General features: G+C 36.8%; 1 protein-coding gene across 1 annotated transcript in view; it reads left to right on the plus strand.

Annotated features, from left to right (window-relative positions):
* Positions 1-954: 954 nt before the first annotated feature.
* LOC117399468 (eukaryotic translation initiation factor 3 subunit E-B) overlaps positions 955-16,886 on the plus strand; it is a 55,800-nt gene continuing 39,868 nt past the window's right edge. The window contains exons 1-4 of the mRNA XM_033998675.3: positions 955-1,049; positions 2,188-2,305; positions 2,974-3,091; positions 9,257-9,299. Of these exons, the coding sequence (XP_033854566.1) occupies positions 960-1,049; positions 2,188-2,305; positions 2,974-3,091; positions 9,257-9,299 (369 nt within the window). The 5' untranslated portion in view covers positions 955-959. The remainder of the gene's footprint in view (positions 1,050-2,187; positions 2,306-2,973; positions 3,092-9,256; positions 9,300-16,886) is intronic.

The following is a 16,886-nucleotide window of genomic DNA, read 5'->3' on the forward strand; positions in this document are numbered from 1 at the left end:
ATACGTCGAGCTCATCGTCGCAATGTGCGTCAGCAGCCACTTGACTATGGTCATGCAGAAGAAGCTGAGGCTGAGCTGACGCCAAAGTTGGCTTTTTGTACTAAGGCCTTTCTGCGGTGTATCGACAGGTTTGGTATGTCTGGAACATCAGCTAGCAGCTTACAGCGAAGTATAAGATGATTGGATTCTTTATAAACTTTGTAACGATGGACCCTGGCTCCATTAGAATTGCTGCAAATAAGTTGTCGGACTTCTACAAGCGTGATCTGAATCAACTTTGGCGATGAGTTAATACAGTTCCAGTCATTCCACTGTCTTTTTGTATCAGAAAAAAAGAAGACTGTAGCCTGGAACAATTTATGTATAATGTCATACTTGACAATGATGTTCAGGTTACTTTTCCTAACACAGAAATTGCTTTGAAGATCTATCTCACACTAATGTAAATATGGAAAAATAAATAGGGGGCCCACCTGCGGAGGTTCGCCCAGGGGCCCCATAAGTGTTTAAAACTGCCCTGGTCCTGTAGTATATATATATATACATATATGTGTGTGTGTGTGTGTGTGTTAAATCATTCATAACTATTAAACACGCAATAGTGTCGAATTTATAAATACTTAAATAAACTTAATGCATTCAATAGAAATGTTTCAACTAAGTCTTTTCAATTACCCCCTCCCACCTTATAAAACTGATGTTAATATATGCATTTATTAATGTCAACAGGACGTTTCCGTATACCGTACATCAGAATTGCTATACAACAAGCGATAAAAACTTGATACCCATGATTTATTCAAACACAAAAGTGGTAATAATGATGATAATAGTCGAGACTCACAGTTTACTGTATCTATGCAATCAGTTAGATTCAACTGTGTACCAACACACCTGACTGTTTGTTTCCAGCTAATAAAGTTTTCTGCTGTTTGAATTCTTTCCTTTCCACAGTGAAGATGGCGGAGTACGACCTGACCACCAAGATCGCACATTTTTTGGACCGGCATTTGGTATTCCCTTTGCTAGAGTTCCTGTCTGTCAAAGAGGTAAGAAACATCGTATAAATATCATAAGTATTTGTTTTTATTTTTGCTGTGAGGTTTTAGGCAGCAATAAACATAGTTTAACAAGCACGTGTAGGGTCTGCAGCTAGGCCTCACCCCATTGTGTATATATTTAGTGATTCGGGTAAAACGCAACATTCTATTGATAAAATAATATAAAAACGCAGTGCGACTAGAAAATACGTAACGTATATCGCATTAGGTTTTGTAATTATTTTTGTTTCCGTGTCCAAACTGGTTTGCTAACTTGCGTTTTGCTGCTCTCATCACACAGAGGTCTACCTTGTTTGATCTTTCTTAACAATGTATTTATTTATTTATTTATTTATTTATTTTTAAACTTGTAACTGTTATTTGTATTGCAACAATGGCAATGTGCAGTATTGTCTAAGAAGACATAATAGCAGTGTTTGATTGTTACTCCTGGTTCCAGATGTACATTAACATAGGCTGGGGTGGTAATCATTTTACTAAGTCATTGTGTATTTGCAAACTACACAGGGAGTCTGTTTTCACCCCTTATTCTTTTGACCAAAAATGACTAAACTTGTTGAGAGAAATAGGGAAAGACCCTGCTTGTGTAAAATTTGCCTCAGACTCAAGCCCTGTCTGTTTTGTTTGGCTGAAAAAGAGCAGATAGCCACAAGATAACATTATTTAAGTTCACACAATGAGTCAACTTAATATGTGGGCACCACAGGGCAATTTAACAGTGCATTGTACACTATTTGCCCTATAGCAGTTTAACTGTCTGTCATATTGTCTTAAAGTGGGTGTGTATTACTGTAAATATCTTAAAGTTTGCAGACATCATGCACAACTATATATATATATATATATATATATAATATATTATACACACACACATACAAAAAGTGTATTCAAATTCTAATCAGTAATAGCATGCATTGACAACAGTTGGCAAACATGATGGCAATTATGTGCTTACACCTACAGCAGTAGTGGTTTTTATAAACTACAGATGGCACTTGGTATGGGCATTCCACATTGGTGTATCAGAAGTTGTAGCTTTTGGCATTTGATTTGTTGGGCTAATAAAGGCTATATATGGATATCTTTCTTTTCTTTTTGCATTACTAAAACAAATGGTTTGTTGCAGATCTACAATGAAAAGGAACTCCTGCAAGGAAAGTTGGATCTTCTCAGTGACACCAACATGGTGGACTTCGCCATGGACGTGTACAAAAACTTGTACGCAGACAAGGAAATCCCTCACAGTGAGCAGCTTATGGTTATCCAATCCCAGACAAAAGGACACACATTTACATTTAGAATACCATGCTTGATTTGCAGCTTAAATACATTCAGAAGACAATAAAACCTGTGTATAAATAATACAACAAATGTCACATTATAAACTCTTTTAATCAAGAAACAAAAGCTCAGTATACTTGAATTCTAACTTGTTTAATTTTCTGTTGTAAGTTATGCCATTGGCTTTTACCAATAAAGTCTTTCTTTTGTACCAATATGTACAAAATATAGGGGCCTGTTTTGATGCAAAAGTATTGTAACAGTTTAAAAAAAGCCTTTTAAATTATCGTTCCGAGCTGTAGTTTAATATGCTGTAGTGCTGTCATCATCGCTGAATTCAGAAAGCTCTACTATTAAATGTAAATATTATATTATTATTATTAATTTCTTAGCAGACGCCCTTATCCAGGGCGACTTACAATTGTTACAAGATATCACATTATTATTATTATATACCTTCTAATGTGGAGTATCCTACACATTGCATTGTTCACTAAAACTAATTGGTTCATAGTGGATAGTTTTTATATTCCACAGTCTATTCAAAATAATAGTATTTACAATAAAACCTGTATTTGTTGCTCACAATACAAAAAAAAAAATCCTTTTTATATTTGTTTCTGTATTGTAGCATTGAGAGAAAAGAGAACTACAGTTGTGGCCCAGCTGAAGCAGCTGCAGTCAGAAACAGAACCCATTGTGAAGATGTTTGAAGATCCAGAAACTACAAGACAGATGCAGTCCACCAGGTAGCCCTTACTGTCTTTCATAGGATCCATGTGGGGGTCTGCCCCTTCTTTTACAGGGCATATGCAGTAAAACAGAGTTTTGTGACTTTCACAGTACTTTTGAAGTATGAGGTATGCTTCTGGGATTTAGTAGCTGTCTTCAAGGGGGTCCACCGTTTGCTTGGGTGCATCCCTAGCTTAACTATAGGTTTGTGTTGAACATATTGTGGCAGGTCCCCATATATCCTTGATGGCTCGCAGTTTTTTGGACCTAAATTAAATCAGTGTTGATGTGTGTTGCTGACATTGACAATGTAAACTCTGTGCAGGAGGCAGTGTGGTCCAGTGGTTAAAGAAACGGGCTTGTAACCAAGAGGTCCCCGGTTCAAATCCCACCTCAGCCACTGACGTATTGTGTGACCCTGAGCAAGTCAGTTAACCTCCTTGTGCTCCGTCTTTCGGGTGAGATGTAATTGTAAGTGACTCTGCAGCTGATGCATAGTTCACACACCCTAGTCTCTGTAAGTCGCCTTGGATAAAGGCGTCTGCTAAATAAACAAGTAATAATAAAATAAGTAATAGTATAGTTTCAGGGTTGATGATGTAAAGAACATTATTAAAAATACAGTATTTCTGTGATTCGATTCCAGACCGTGGTGAGTTAGAGCAGTGTTGCACAAACTTTTTATATGCCGCACCCCTTACTTAGCATACATTTTGTTGCCCATCCCCCCCCCCCGATCTATCATCTCCTGATCACTCGTTTTATCACCAAACGCCTCAATAATGCGATCCAAGTCATTATTTTATTACTATAACATCTGAAAAAAGCTCTGCAAATGTCAGTGATATTCTCTGAGCGCTGATGCAGTCACAGCCAGCTTGTTTCCTTATGGCCTCCATTATCAGATGCCAGGGGCAAGTATGACTATGCATGAGATACGCTTGTCTCGGCTCCTGTCACTCCCACTCAGCCATTGAATGGTTTTCTTCCAGAGAAAAAACAACTAGAAACCCGTTTTTTTGATGATGTCGGACAGGGTCCGACATTGGACCGAATAGGAATAATTGCAATGTCGGACCAGGTCCGACATAGGACCACAAAGAGTTAATAAATGGAATGCAAAGGGTTAAAAAAGTCAGTCATGCCCCCCTTACTGACTCTTTCTGATGTGCCCCACACTTTGCGCTAGAGGTCTTCATGAGTCTACCGGGACCCGAGACCTGAAGGGTACCGAACGGGTTTTCGGGTGCAAAATTGTCACGCAAGACTCGGGTCGGGTCCGATTTTGTTTACTCAGTAATACAAACTATTGAGGCTCTCTTTGGTACAAAAAATCATTGTTTATAATTCCTGTTGCATGGATTGGCTTCCCCCTAAAGCACATGACATGGCTTGCAGAGTGCAGCAGCAGACATGTGACCCAAATCAAAGGTGTTTCTTTTAGGATCATTCTTAAGTCAGAGTAATGGATTTGTTTATGAAGGATGTGAAAGAAACTTTAGAAAAACGAATTCCATTTAAAAAAAAAAGCTCACAGAAAAATGCAAGTCTGCAGTGTGGGAATCCTTTGTTGTTTTTGTGGACAAAGAAGGAAAACAAGTTTTGCAAAACACAAATTTTACATCTCAATTCCATTTGCTCTTGTGTTAAGTTTATAATAAAATCACGCATTTACGAGATTGTACTTCAGTTCATTTGATTTTCAGATAATGTATTTCTTTGTATCTTTTACACAAACATATTGTATACCGTATTTATTTGAATTTACGTCGCACTTTTGTGGCAAAAATAAAAGTTCAAATTTGGGGGGAGTGACTTGGATTCAAGGTTTTTAGTTAGGGTACCAATTTACATTTACACGTGTCAATTATTCTGGTGCGCTTGAACAAGACCAACTGTACACAGTACTGCCCACTACAGATATTCCTCTTGGTACAGTACCGGTATATTAAAATGGCTGCACAGCGAACTTCATGAACATTTTTTAATAGGAAAAGTAATTTTGTTTGCTGAAGAAAAGAGAAACTGCGGCATCTAAGATGTGTCAGAAGACGGAGACTCAGTCAAAGGCTATGTAATACTATAATATTACCAGTATAGTATTGATGATCAACGCGGGTCCGGCTTCAAAATGAACAATCATTTATATATCTTTCTTTCTCTATCTGGAGGAGCACAAGAAACAGGAACACCAAGATATGTACTGCTTAATGTCGGATTCTCCATCGCTCTCTGACTCTATAACTTACTCACGTTATTATGGCCTGTGCCTGGTTTAACTACGGGAACCCCACTAGTGTAAACTCCAAAGTCCTAGCTCAAACCTACACATTTCTGTCTTGCACTGTCACGTCCTTATCCAGGGCGACTTACAATTGTTACAATATATCACATTATTTTTACATACAATTACCCATTTATACAGTTGGGTTTTTACTGGAGCAATCTAGGTAAAGTACCTTGCTCAAGGGTACAGCAACAGTGTCCCCTACCTGCTATTGAACCCACGACCCTCCGGTCAAGAGTCCAGAGCCCTAACCACTACTCCACACTGCTGCCCCTAATGCATGCAAGCAGTTGTACAGCATAAACCAGTCTGCGTTGTTGCAGATGAAACTACAGATGGGAGAGAAGTGTCCTGAACATTGTATTTAATTTGTAATTTTATGAAAATGGTATATTTTTGTAATAATGACCCTAGTTTTCGAATAGTCTGTATATTGTAATGCCATCAATAAGTTGTTTTTTTCAGAACACCTATATATCTCAGGGACTTAAAAAAAAAAAAAAAAAATTCAATAGATTTTTTTTTTTTATGTAAAGATTTTATTTATGTTAATTCTTAATATATTGGTAAAAAACTGAAAAAACGTAATTTGTCATTTTGAAAAATGGAATTTGCCATTCCCAAGAATGGAAAATCAGGAGCCCTAGTTCAGTACACTTTAATTAGACTACTTAAAAGTGAGCCTGGTTTTACTTAAGGAACTCTTTGAACTACTGTACAATGCATGCTTATACAGTAGTACAGAACTGTGCACCTGTATCCCTCTCTAGTTTGATACAGACAGTTAGGAGGCAATGTAAAAGTGAAACAGCAGTTCCATTTTAAAATGTATTTTGTTTAATTTGGAAATAAGGGAGGAAAGATTGATATAGCTGGAAATAGAAGCATGTGTTAGAATTAGGGCTGTAAATCTACATTTAATTGACTACACGTTTTAAACCCATTGTTAATCCCGCCGTTTAAACAGCCATAAATTTAATGTTTCACTCATTTCATATTTTTATATTTTACTTCCAATATTTTAACTCATATTTTAACTCATATTTTAACCTTGGTTTGTTATTCAAAGCACGTACCATATAGATCCACTTAAAGACAAACCTTCACTTTCTTGGTAAGCCTGCACACACAGCAGCCCTGTGCAGACTGACTGCACCTCTTATATACCCTGCACCTGGTCCTAATTTAAAATTACTACCCAGGTGCAGGAGATAATTAACAATAAAACAATTAAACCAAACAATTAAACTTTACAAAAATGTGCCTGCGCACATCTTTTATGCAGGGAGGATTTTAACCCCCTCCCTGCTGTGTTACACCATTTATACAGTTGTGTTTTTACTGGAGCAATCTAGTACCATGCTCAAGGGTACAGCAGCAGTGTCCCCCACCGGGGATTGAACCCACGACCAAGAGTCCAGAACCCTAACCACTACTCCACACTTTCATTCACTTGTATATTGTTGGCTGGAAACAAAACATGTCCAGAACCAAAAACCTATTTTTTTTTTCATTAAAAATCAAACCCGTTGTCTGATACAATGCTAGTTCCCAGCGTCCCTCCCCTTCACAACGGCGCTTGCGCATTCACGTTAAAAAATAAAGACTTCATTTCCCAGCGTCCCTCTCTCTCACGGCTTCTCGGTTCAGCTCGCTTGAATAATTTAAAAGCTGTTCTGTAATTGCAGATGTCATGTTGAACACACAATAAAATATGGACAAATAAAAAGTTGTAAGCACTTTGTAACAGACATCTTATTTGCCGTTCTTTTTATAAATAAATAAATAGTAGCTACATGTTTTTCTTTTCCAATGTGTTAGTGTTTTACTGTGGTGTGAATGGAGCCGTGAGGTGCCTTAATCACACAGGATATTCACTTTACTGAACTAATGTACAGTACCAAGACTAGGGCCCTATGGAATTTGTGTTATTTTGTTCTGATTCCCCTTTTTTTTTCTAATTTCCGTTTTTATCGTTTTAAAAAAAATGTAATTAGGTTAATTTAAATGAACTTATGCACACCGCAAGCAAGGTGAACAACACAAAACCGTAAACCTACAGACTTCTACTTTTTCCATTTGGTTTGCGTTCGTCTTCATTGGATTAAGTATTGTTTTATCTAATTGTATTGAAAAATAGTATTGTTAACTTTAAAAAAAAAAAAAAAAAAGGTTTTATTTATTTATTTATTTATTTATTTATTTATTTATTTTAGTGCAGTGTGGGGCTCTCCAAAGCAAACAGATAGGCGTGTTTCATAACTTTTAGTTTTGAACTTGATCAATTCTATATTACTGCTATGCCCATGGTTTCACTACCATAAATCTTCTCTGTGTGAACATTGGGATCATATTGTTCAAAGTGACTGCAGTCTGTGTGAGACACTTTTTGTGTTGTAATACAGACGTTAAAAATAGTCTGCAACGTTGTCTAATTGTGTAAGTCCTTAAAAAGGTTTCTATTTATTTTCCATGATTGCATTCATTTAACATGCTCAACGGTGAATTATTTTCACTGATTCAGCCCTTCTCGTTGTTTATTCCTTACAGAATACCCCGTCTTATTTATAACCCAGCTACAGAAACCGTCCCCCCGCCACCCATTCCCCCACTTTTGAAACCAAAGTTACGCCACCGCCTGTACTAACCATTTGTTTCACATTTTCCTTTCAAATATGTAAATCTCAAGCTTAATGCTCTACTGCCAAATGCATTTTTTTCGTACAGCACTTAATTCCGCGTTAATATTTTTTTAATTCTGTGATTCCGTCTATGCTCTCTAACACAGATTTCATAGGGCTTTATAAGACCTGAAAAAAGGCAATGTGATGGAGATACACAACAACGCAGGAAGCTGGTCTGTCCTAAATTTATGCAAGACCTATTTAGAGTGATCACGTGGAAGAACAGGTCAGGTTTCCTTAAAGGGGAAAACCATAGAAAGGGAAACATATCTTTGCAGAAAATATGCAAAAATAATTTGATAATATATTTTACTGTTAAGTTGCGTTTAGCCGTATAAAATAACATACAAAAATATTTTGAATCCACGTTTACCATTTAAACCCTTACAGCCCTAGTTAGAATGCAGTAAAACAGTAAATGATACGTAGTAAAGCAGCTTTATAAGCATACTTTGAACATACCACAAGTAAACTAAACTTATCTCCTCGTACTGAGTTTTGGTAGTAGAGTCAATTATTTATTTCTTAGCAGACCCAGCCACATTTGAAAGAAAATCACCATGTGGTGAGCATGGTTACTAATCAAAGTGAATTAATCAATTGTAATTGGAGAGGCAGCACTGCTGTCACATGTTGAACAGTTGGTTCTTTTTTCCAGTTTCATGTCTGGAAGATATTTTATAAATCAGTGTGCGCAAAACAAAGACAAAAACTGCCATTTAGACAAATTTCAAGTACTAGTAATAGCATCTTGTCCACACAAATTCTGGACAAACAATCAATATTCTTTGAGATACAAATCTTAATTGCATTTTTTAAAAATATCTCCAAACATTTGCTTTCTTCCTACTCAAGACATATTGCAGTTTAGTTCCTACTGTAGATTGATCCTTTGTATTATACTGATAGTTCAGTGTAATTACTGTATTCTGTCAAATGCCCTTGAATCAAATAGTGTTGCAGTTTCCTGATCATGAGGCCTATTTATCTGTAATCTAACTAATTTTGCTTAATTCAAGCTTGTTAATAACTGTTTTTTCAGTAATCTACAATTCATTTTATCATGTTGAAATAACACTAAACAATTACAGTAATATGCAGTGTGTTTTGTTTGTAAGAGTCTCAATAGACAACATTTCCTTTTATTTACAGATTTAACTGCCTACAAGAAAAAAAAAAAATATTCTGTTTTTTTTTTCATTTTTGCTTAGGGATGGAAGAATGCTGTTTGACTACTTGGCTGAGAAGCATGCTGTAAGTACACCTGTATAAACAACTTTGAGTTAAATATTTCATTATAGTAATTTACAGTATGAATTTTATTTTATCTGTCTATATACATTACGTACTGTTCAATCCTGTGTTGCATCATTTGAAGGCAGTTCATAAAATAGTGTCCCGCAGGCTGGACAACAACCTTGAAGTAGTATAATACTTTGGATGATGAGTTTATTATAGCATTTTATTAAATCAGCAAATCTGTGCATGACTCTTTTATAGTTAAAGTAATTGTAACTAAAAAAAATAGTTCCATAAAATTGCATTGCCATGCACATCTAGGCCTTGATTCATTGTATGGGTCTCCAGTGTGCCGGTTTGAAAGAAACGCATGTTATACCTAACATTTATTTTAATTTCTAAACCTGATACCTGGTGCAACACCAGGTAAAACAAAACTGTTCACAAGCCATGCTACCTGATTATTGTCCCCACTGCTTCATTGGCTTTTTTCATGTCAATAGCCAATCAACTGCTTCCCCTATTGACTGAAATGTTTTCAGCCAGTAACATGCTATGACACAATGCAGTTCTGGGGTGAAATTACCCAGTGAGTGCAAGTGCAAACAGATAAACCAAGAATAAGGCATAGAAACCGATAGCTTCCTTTAACCTAAAGTATTACCAGAAATCATGCTTTAAAATTAAAATACATGAGTGCTATAACATGTGTATTTTAAAATTGCACACTTGAGACCTACAGGTAGTGGACAAAAAATGGAAACACCTGGGTAAATGAGAGACACCAAGTATATTGAAAGCAAGGGCTTCCACACAGGTGTGGCTTATGCATTAATTAAGCAGATAACATCCCAGCATGCTTAGGGTCATGTATAAAACTGCTGGACAGGCCTGGTTGCCTGTAATTATGGCTAACATGGCTGCAAGAGGAGACCTCGGTGACTTTGAAAGAGGGGTGATTGTTGGGGTGCGTTTGGCAGGAGCTTCAGTGACCAAGACAGCTCAACTTGCTGATTGTTTCACGAGCAAAGGTGTCTAAGGTGATGTCGGTATGGAACTCTGAGGGAAAGACATCATCAGCAAAGGGCAACAGTGGGCGGAAGCGCATACTCCAGGATCGTGATATCCGTGCACTAATTCAAAGTGCAAGGCAAAACAGACGAGCAACTGCGGATCAATTGACTGCAAATTTCAACCTGGGGCATGAGCAGCCAGTTTAATCAAAAATGGTTTGCTGAGAACTCCACAGAGCAGGATACCATAGTGGCCCAACGCCCTATTAAGTGACTTTACATTGGTGTTTCCATTTTTTTGTCCACTACCTGTATATAGCTAATGGAAGTGCAACATGGATAAGATTGATTACATTTTTTTTTTAGCTACAATTAGTTTTGTCACACTCCACACTGTCTTTTATGCATGTCTTGTGCTTCCCATAATTTTCCACGTGAAGTGTCATTGTAAATACTATGCATGTTTTAACAATAATTCACTTTAAATCAGTGCTGGGACGATGTGGCAGTGTGCCCCGCCCACGTCTGTGTTATGTGTTGAGTGTGGTGTGTTAACGTTGGTGTATAGGTATTGGTGCACGGGATATAAATGGGTCTGTGTAGCACGAGTGATTTAAAATATGTACTTGTATTTAGGCACGGGAATTGCATAATCACTTCACATGCAGATAAAGTATGTGAGCATGGGATTGCACAAATTAGTTCACGTGCTGGGATTCAAGTGAATAATTGTTTGGTAATTGAATCCCGGCAGACAGTATATATAAATGCACGTTTTACTCACTCTGGGTTGTGTGTTTGCGAGTGGAGAATGGGTGTGGAGAGGAGAATAAAAAGTAAGAAAATAAATATTTGCTACAACGTGCTGGAAGCACCAACACTGTACTTGTTCGTCCACTGTTTGTTTAGTGTTAGTCTTGTTCAACCTTTTATAAAACACTGAGCGCCGCAGCGTCTCAGTTTCACCTGCCACTACTGCCTGTCTGTGTGTTTCTTTCTGGCCTGACGTCACCCCTACTGCCAGCCTGTTCACAGACGACCACAGGATTTTCACGTTCAGATATTCGTTCATAATTTAAATATTTGTTCGGATATTTTTTCGTTTTTCAAAATGTAATAAGTCATTATATTGCTCTGAACACAGGCAGAGACAGCATCGCAGCAGGGGGGCGTGGCCCCTGTGTGTGTGCCTTTATTTTAGAGCAAGACCTTACAATATGTAACGTGTTAAAATATCCCAGGAGTAAAGAATAAGTTATGTACGACCTTCTTTACTACAGTGAATTAACTACGAAACAAAGGATTCCAAATAACAGTTCAAGTTAAACGTTGTTTTGTTTATTCCCAAAATAAATAGTTCATAAAGTTGACGCCGCATTTTTTTAATTAATTTTTTTCTTCATTGCTTGCCATTGCCGTTTCTTCAGAGTAAACAGTGGCCATAGACATGTTTTCATAAACTAATAAGCTGAGTAAGCAAACAAAAACTGAAATTTAAACTTTAAACACAAATAAAACAAACGTGGAAATGGCATTGTAAAATGAAGGTGAAAAAAAACGCACTGTTTTGCTTCTCATTTATTACATTCCACATAACAGGAAGTCGCAGCAAAAAATATATAATATCAGGGCTAGAAGTTAACTTTTTAGGCAGTAATGAGGATTTTCTACCTATCTGGAAAGTAGGTAGCAAATGGTCTTATTCGGTAACGGTTTATTCAACTAATATATATAAAAAGAATTTAAAAAATAAACGCCTACCTACTGTTTTAAATAGACTGAATAACCCAAACTATCACATAGTAGGCCTATATTTAAATCAGAAAGTATTTCTTGAAACCACCTTGTGCTCGACTAAGCAATGCTCGTCTGCTAAGAAATAAATAATAATAATAATAATAATAATTGAACTAATGCAATTCCTTGTCGAAATGTATTTTGTTTTATCCTTCAGTTCTACAGAATGCAACCATATCGCTTATCTAAGCATTTGATATGCCATCAGTACGATTAACAAGGTTATGTTTCATCGGTGCAAATTGTGGTACGAAATTATCCTTATCTTCAGTTGACTGAGATTTCGGTAACTAACAAATCATACACGCATATAAAGACAGCATTTTTTTTTATATATAAAGTAACGTGTGCCCCAATATCGTTGAATCCTGCATTCTGAGCTGTTTTGAAAATGAAAGCTAATTCCAGCGTGGTCCGCTACATTTAAAAGATTCATGCAACATGTTATACTAACTGGTTTGTATGCTTGCATCCTGCCTTTTCACTTCATTTTTAAATGCTGTACAATAAGAAGTAATAACAGAATAAGGGATATTGACCAAGGTTTAAAAATATATATATATACAGGTGTGGAAAAAGTATTCAAACGTGTTACTTGAGTAAAAGTAGTTGAGTAAAAGTACTGAAGTAGTCACCCTTAAATTCTACCCATGGAAATCTGCTGTTACCCTGAATTACACACCAAGTATATTTATCAGGGGGCACTACTATTTTACACACACCTATATTAATAAACATTTAAATCTTAAATCAGGAATTTTAGTCACAACCTTTATCCATAAATAAAACACAATTCATGAAACAATTCTAGGACAAAATGTTAAATGTGAAATCCTGTTTTTAAAACTGCTTGTAGATTCCCGTTGCTCTTATAAACTACTAAATGCATCCTCCGCAGCTAAACAAGAGGGACCACAATAAACACAGATGAGTCAAATTACTTAAATGTCTTTATTGTTTGTTTTTAGTATTTTGCCAATAGTTAATTCCAAAACCTCTTGTTCAACTTCAGTAGCAGTTGGTTTTCAAAATTTAGTCCAGTCTTGCTCTCCTTGGACTAAATAAGAGTCCAGCAACACTGAAGAGCCTCTCACAGGCAGCTGAGGCAGGTAGAGGCGTGTTGGCCCTGATGGATACCTCCCTGATGGTGGGAAAGGACCTCAGTAAATCCATGTTGTCTGTCTGTTGTCCTTATTTTACCATTATGAACCCTTTGCAGTCCATTTATTAACTGTGCGTCAGGCACGCCAGGTCTAATTAATTTTCACACACGCAGTTAATTTTATACGCGCTGTTTAAAAGTATTTTTTTTTCACAGTCAAACGGGTTTAAACAAAGCACTCACTAGGCATCTCCAGCCCCGCCCCACCCTTTCGTTTGCTATAGCGTTCAGCTATGTAAGAAATAAATAATAATAATAATAATAATAATAGTCGTACATACCGATCGATCATCTCCGGATCACTCGTTTTATCACCAAACTCCTCAATAATGCGATCCAAGTCATTATTTTATTACTATAACATCTGAAAAAAGCTCTGCAAATGTCCATGATAGTCTCTGTCCATGATAGTCTCAGCCAGCTTGTTTACTATGAACGCCCCGTTATCTGATACCTGATACCATGTATGACTATTCATGAGATACGCTTTATTTATTTATTTATTTTTTTCCCGACTTGTCTCGGCTCCTGTCGCTCCCACTCGGCAATTGAATGGTTTTCTCGGCTTTTTCCGGAGAAAAAACGACTAAACACCCGTTTATTGCGTTGCTATAATGATGTCGGACCCAGTCCTACAAAGGACCTGTGAGGAATAATTGCAATGTCGGACCCAGTCCGACAATGGACTGCAAAGGGTTAATAGTTACAAAAAATGATACCTTCAGTGAAGTCTGTGAAAATGGTACTGCAAGCTTTTTTCATCCTTATGCTTTATTTACACATTTTATTTATTTAAATGTACTTAGAAACAGTATATAATTACAAAATATGAAGCATTGTATTTCTTTCAATGCTTTTAACCCTTTGCGGTCCATTTATTCAGCGTGTCTCAGGCGCGTCGGGTCCAATTTATTTTCACACGCGCAGTTTATTTTAGACGCACTGTTTAAAAATATTTTTTTCACAGTAAAACAGGTTTAAAAGGCACTGCATATCAACAGGACACTCAGTACTGCATCTCCAGCCCTGCACCACCCCTTGTTCGCTGTGTTTTTCACATACCTCTTCATAGTAGTGCATACCGATAAATCATCTCCTGATCACCAAACTCCTCAATAATGCGATTCAGGTCATTATTTTATTACTATAACATCTCAAAAAAGCTCTGCAAATGTCTGTGATATTCTTTGAGCACTCCGTGTTATCTCTGTGGTGCAGGGTCCGACATTGGACCGGAAAGGGAAAATTGCAATGTCGGACCAGGTCCAACATAGGACCGCAAAGGGTTAAAGTACCTGCTTTACACACATATACTGCTAACTATTCTCATTTTCATTATTTTTCAAATAGTCTGCAAAACAAATTATTATGGGAATATGGAATTGAGCAGTATGGGCATGATGTTTTTTATGCATATTCTTTTTTTGTCGTTATTTAATTTATAATTTAAGAAAACACATTTCAATACCATTATCAACTTTACCTGAGGTAGCCTGTTCTTCTGGTGGCATAATAGCCTATAACGTGTTCATTTTAATGAACGTATTGAAATTATATACTGATAATGGAGGGTGGAATGGAGGACTGTATAGGGGGGTGCCGCACTGGGTGGGTACGCTATTAAAGAGAACTTGCTTGTGAACTACTGACGTCTTTTACCTCCACCGGGTGGGACGTAAGTCATGCCTTTGCCACATTCTGCGGATTGGATGTACATCCTATGGTATTTCCCCGGTATATATTTTTTGTAGTTAAAGTACACACTAGGGCTGTCAGTTAAGCCTCAAAATAGCAATCGATTAATTGGTTACACAATATCATTGTTTGAATAAATATCAATGATTGTTCCATACATTTTAGGTGCATTCCTCTTCCTGTGACGTTATTTTAATATCATTGCAGTTAAGTAAAAGCTTGAACACAACAATTGAATGTGAGGGGTAATTACACCTTGGTAGCGTCAAGAGAAAGAGAGGGGAAAAAAAAACCCAAAAAACATTGCAACAAGCCTACAGCAAGTTTAACATACTACAGGAGTGTTACTAAAATATTTATTCCAAACAGATTACAGTACTCTTGAAGTAATCTATATAAACTAGACACGAGTTTACAAGATTTATTGTTATTTTTTTTAATTCAGTGACAGCTGCAGCGTCATGCATTGCATCTTGTTACTACTGTACCACCTAACCTTCATCTGTGAAACACAATGCGGAAATCCCGGCCTAAAAAAAAAATAAAATAAATAATAGTAGTAATAAATTAATTTACTTGCCACAAATTGCATACCCGCTATCTGATCCTTACTCCAAAACTGCATTTAACATCACTGATCGTTTATTTATTTATTTATTTATTTATTTATTTATTTAACGTTATTGAATATTGTTAAATATTCATTATATAACAGTTCATTTTGAAACTCCAAAGCAGCACAAACTATATTCAGTCAGTTTTCTTCAACGTGCACAATTTATTTACAGGCTGTTTACCAGGAATACAAGCCTGTCGTCCTGCTCTGGATACAAGGTGGCACGCTTTTTTGTTTTGTTTGTTTATACAGTGAACACACAGAAGTGCGTACTTACAAAGCATTTTCAAATCTGATTTGCTGGTAGGATGGGACCAGCAAATCAGGTGCTAGTTAACCCGAGCAGGAGAAAAAAGAACACGCCCACTGCTTGTCTGGTAGAAATACTATACCTAGCAGGGCAGGGTGTTCGGTGCAGTTTCGCTGATAAACTTAAATACTGTCATTAACTGCACATTACAAAAATGTAATTATTGAATCGATTATTCAGTATTTATATCGATGTATATAATGAGGAATTGAATCAATGGAAAAATGTATTTTTGATTTTATCGTAGCAGCCCTAGTACACACAGATGATTTCTCTCTTATTTGGAGAGAAAAGCATCTGTTCTGCTTCTAGCCATGTTGAGTGAGTATGTGACTATCTTTTTCTATGATTATCGAATAATTTTAAAATGTTCATGATATGATTATCACGAATATTCGTAATCACGATGTATCGTACTATCGAAAAAAGTCGATAGTAAAAGTCCTCTTCATCGGAGGAGCCGGTCGGCGACTCAGGTGGGTCCAGTAAGGACTCCATCTGCCGCCTGATGTAGTCCGGACCTGTATTGGAAAATAAACAATTATATCCTTACTGAAAACTTGTTACAGTTTTCTCTAGAAATGACCAGATCAACTATAATGAGCGAGTTTAAAACTCCAGCAGTATGGGCAGCAGCCATCCCATCTATGCGTTGGTCTCAGCTTGAAGAATATTATTATTATTATTATTATTATTATTATTATTATTATTATTATTTATTTCTTAGCAGACGCCCTTATCCAGGGCGACTTACAGTTGTTACAAGATATCACATTACACATTATTTCACATTATACAGATATCACATTATTTTTACATACAATTACCCATTTATACAGTTGGGTTTTTACTGGAGCAATCTAGGTAAAGTACCTTGCTCAAGGGTACAACAGCAGTGTCCCCCACTGGGGATTGAACCCACAACCCTCCGGTCAAGAGTCCAGAGCCCTAACCACTACTCCACACTGCTGCCCAGAATATTCAGTGCCTTCGCCACCCGGTCCATGAT

Source organism: Acipenser ruthenus, chromosome 4, assembly GCF_902713425.1.
Source record: "Acipenser ruthenus chromosome 4, fAciRut3.2 maternal haplotype, whole genome shotgun sequence".
In the NCBI taxonomy this organism is placed as follows: Eukaryota; Metazoa; Chordata; class Actinopteri; order Acipenseriformes; family Acipenseridae; genus Acipenser; species Acipenser ruthenus.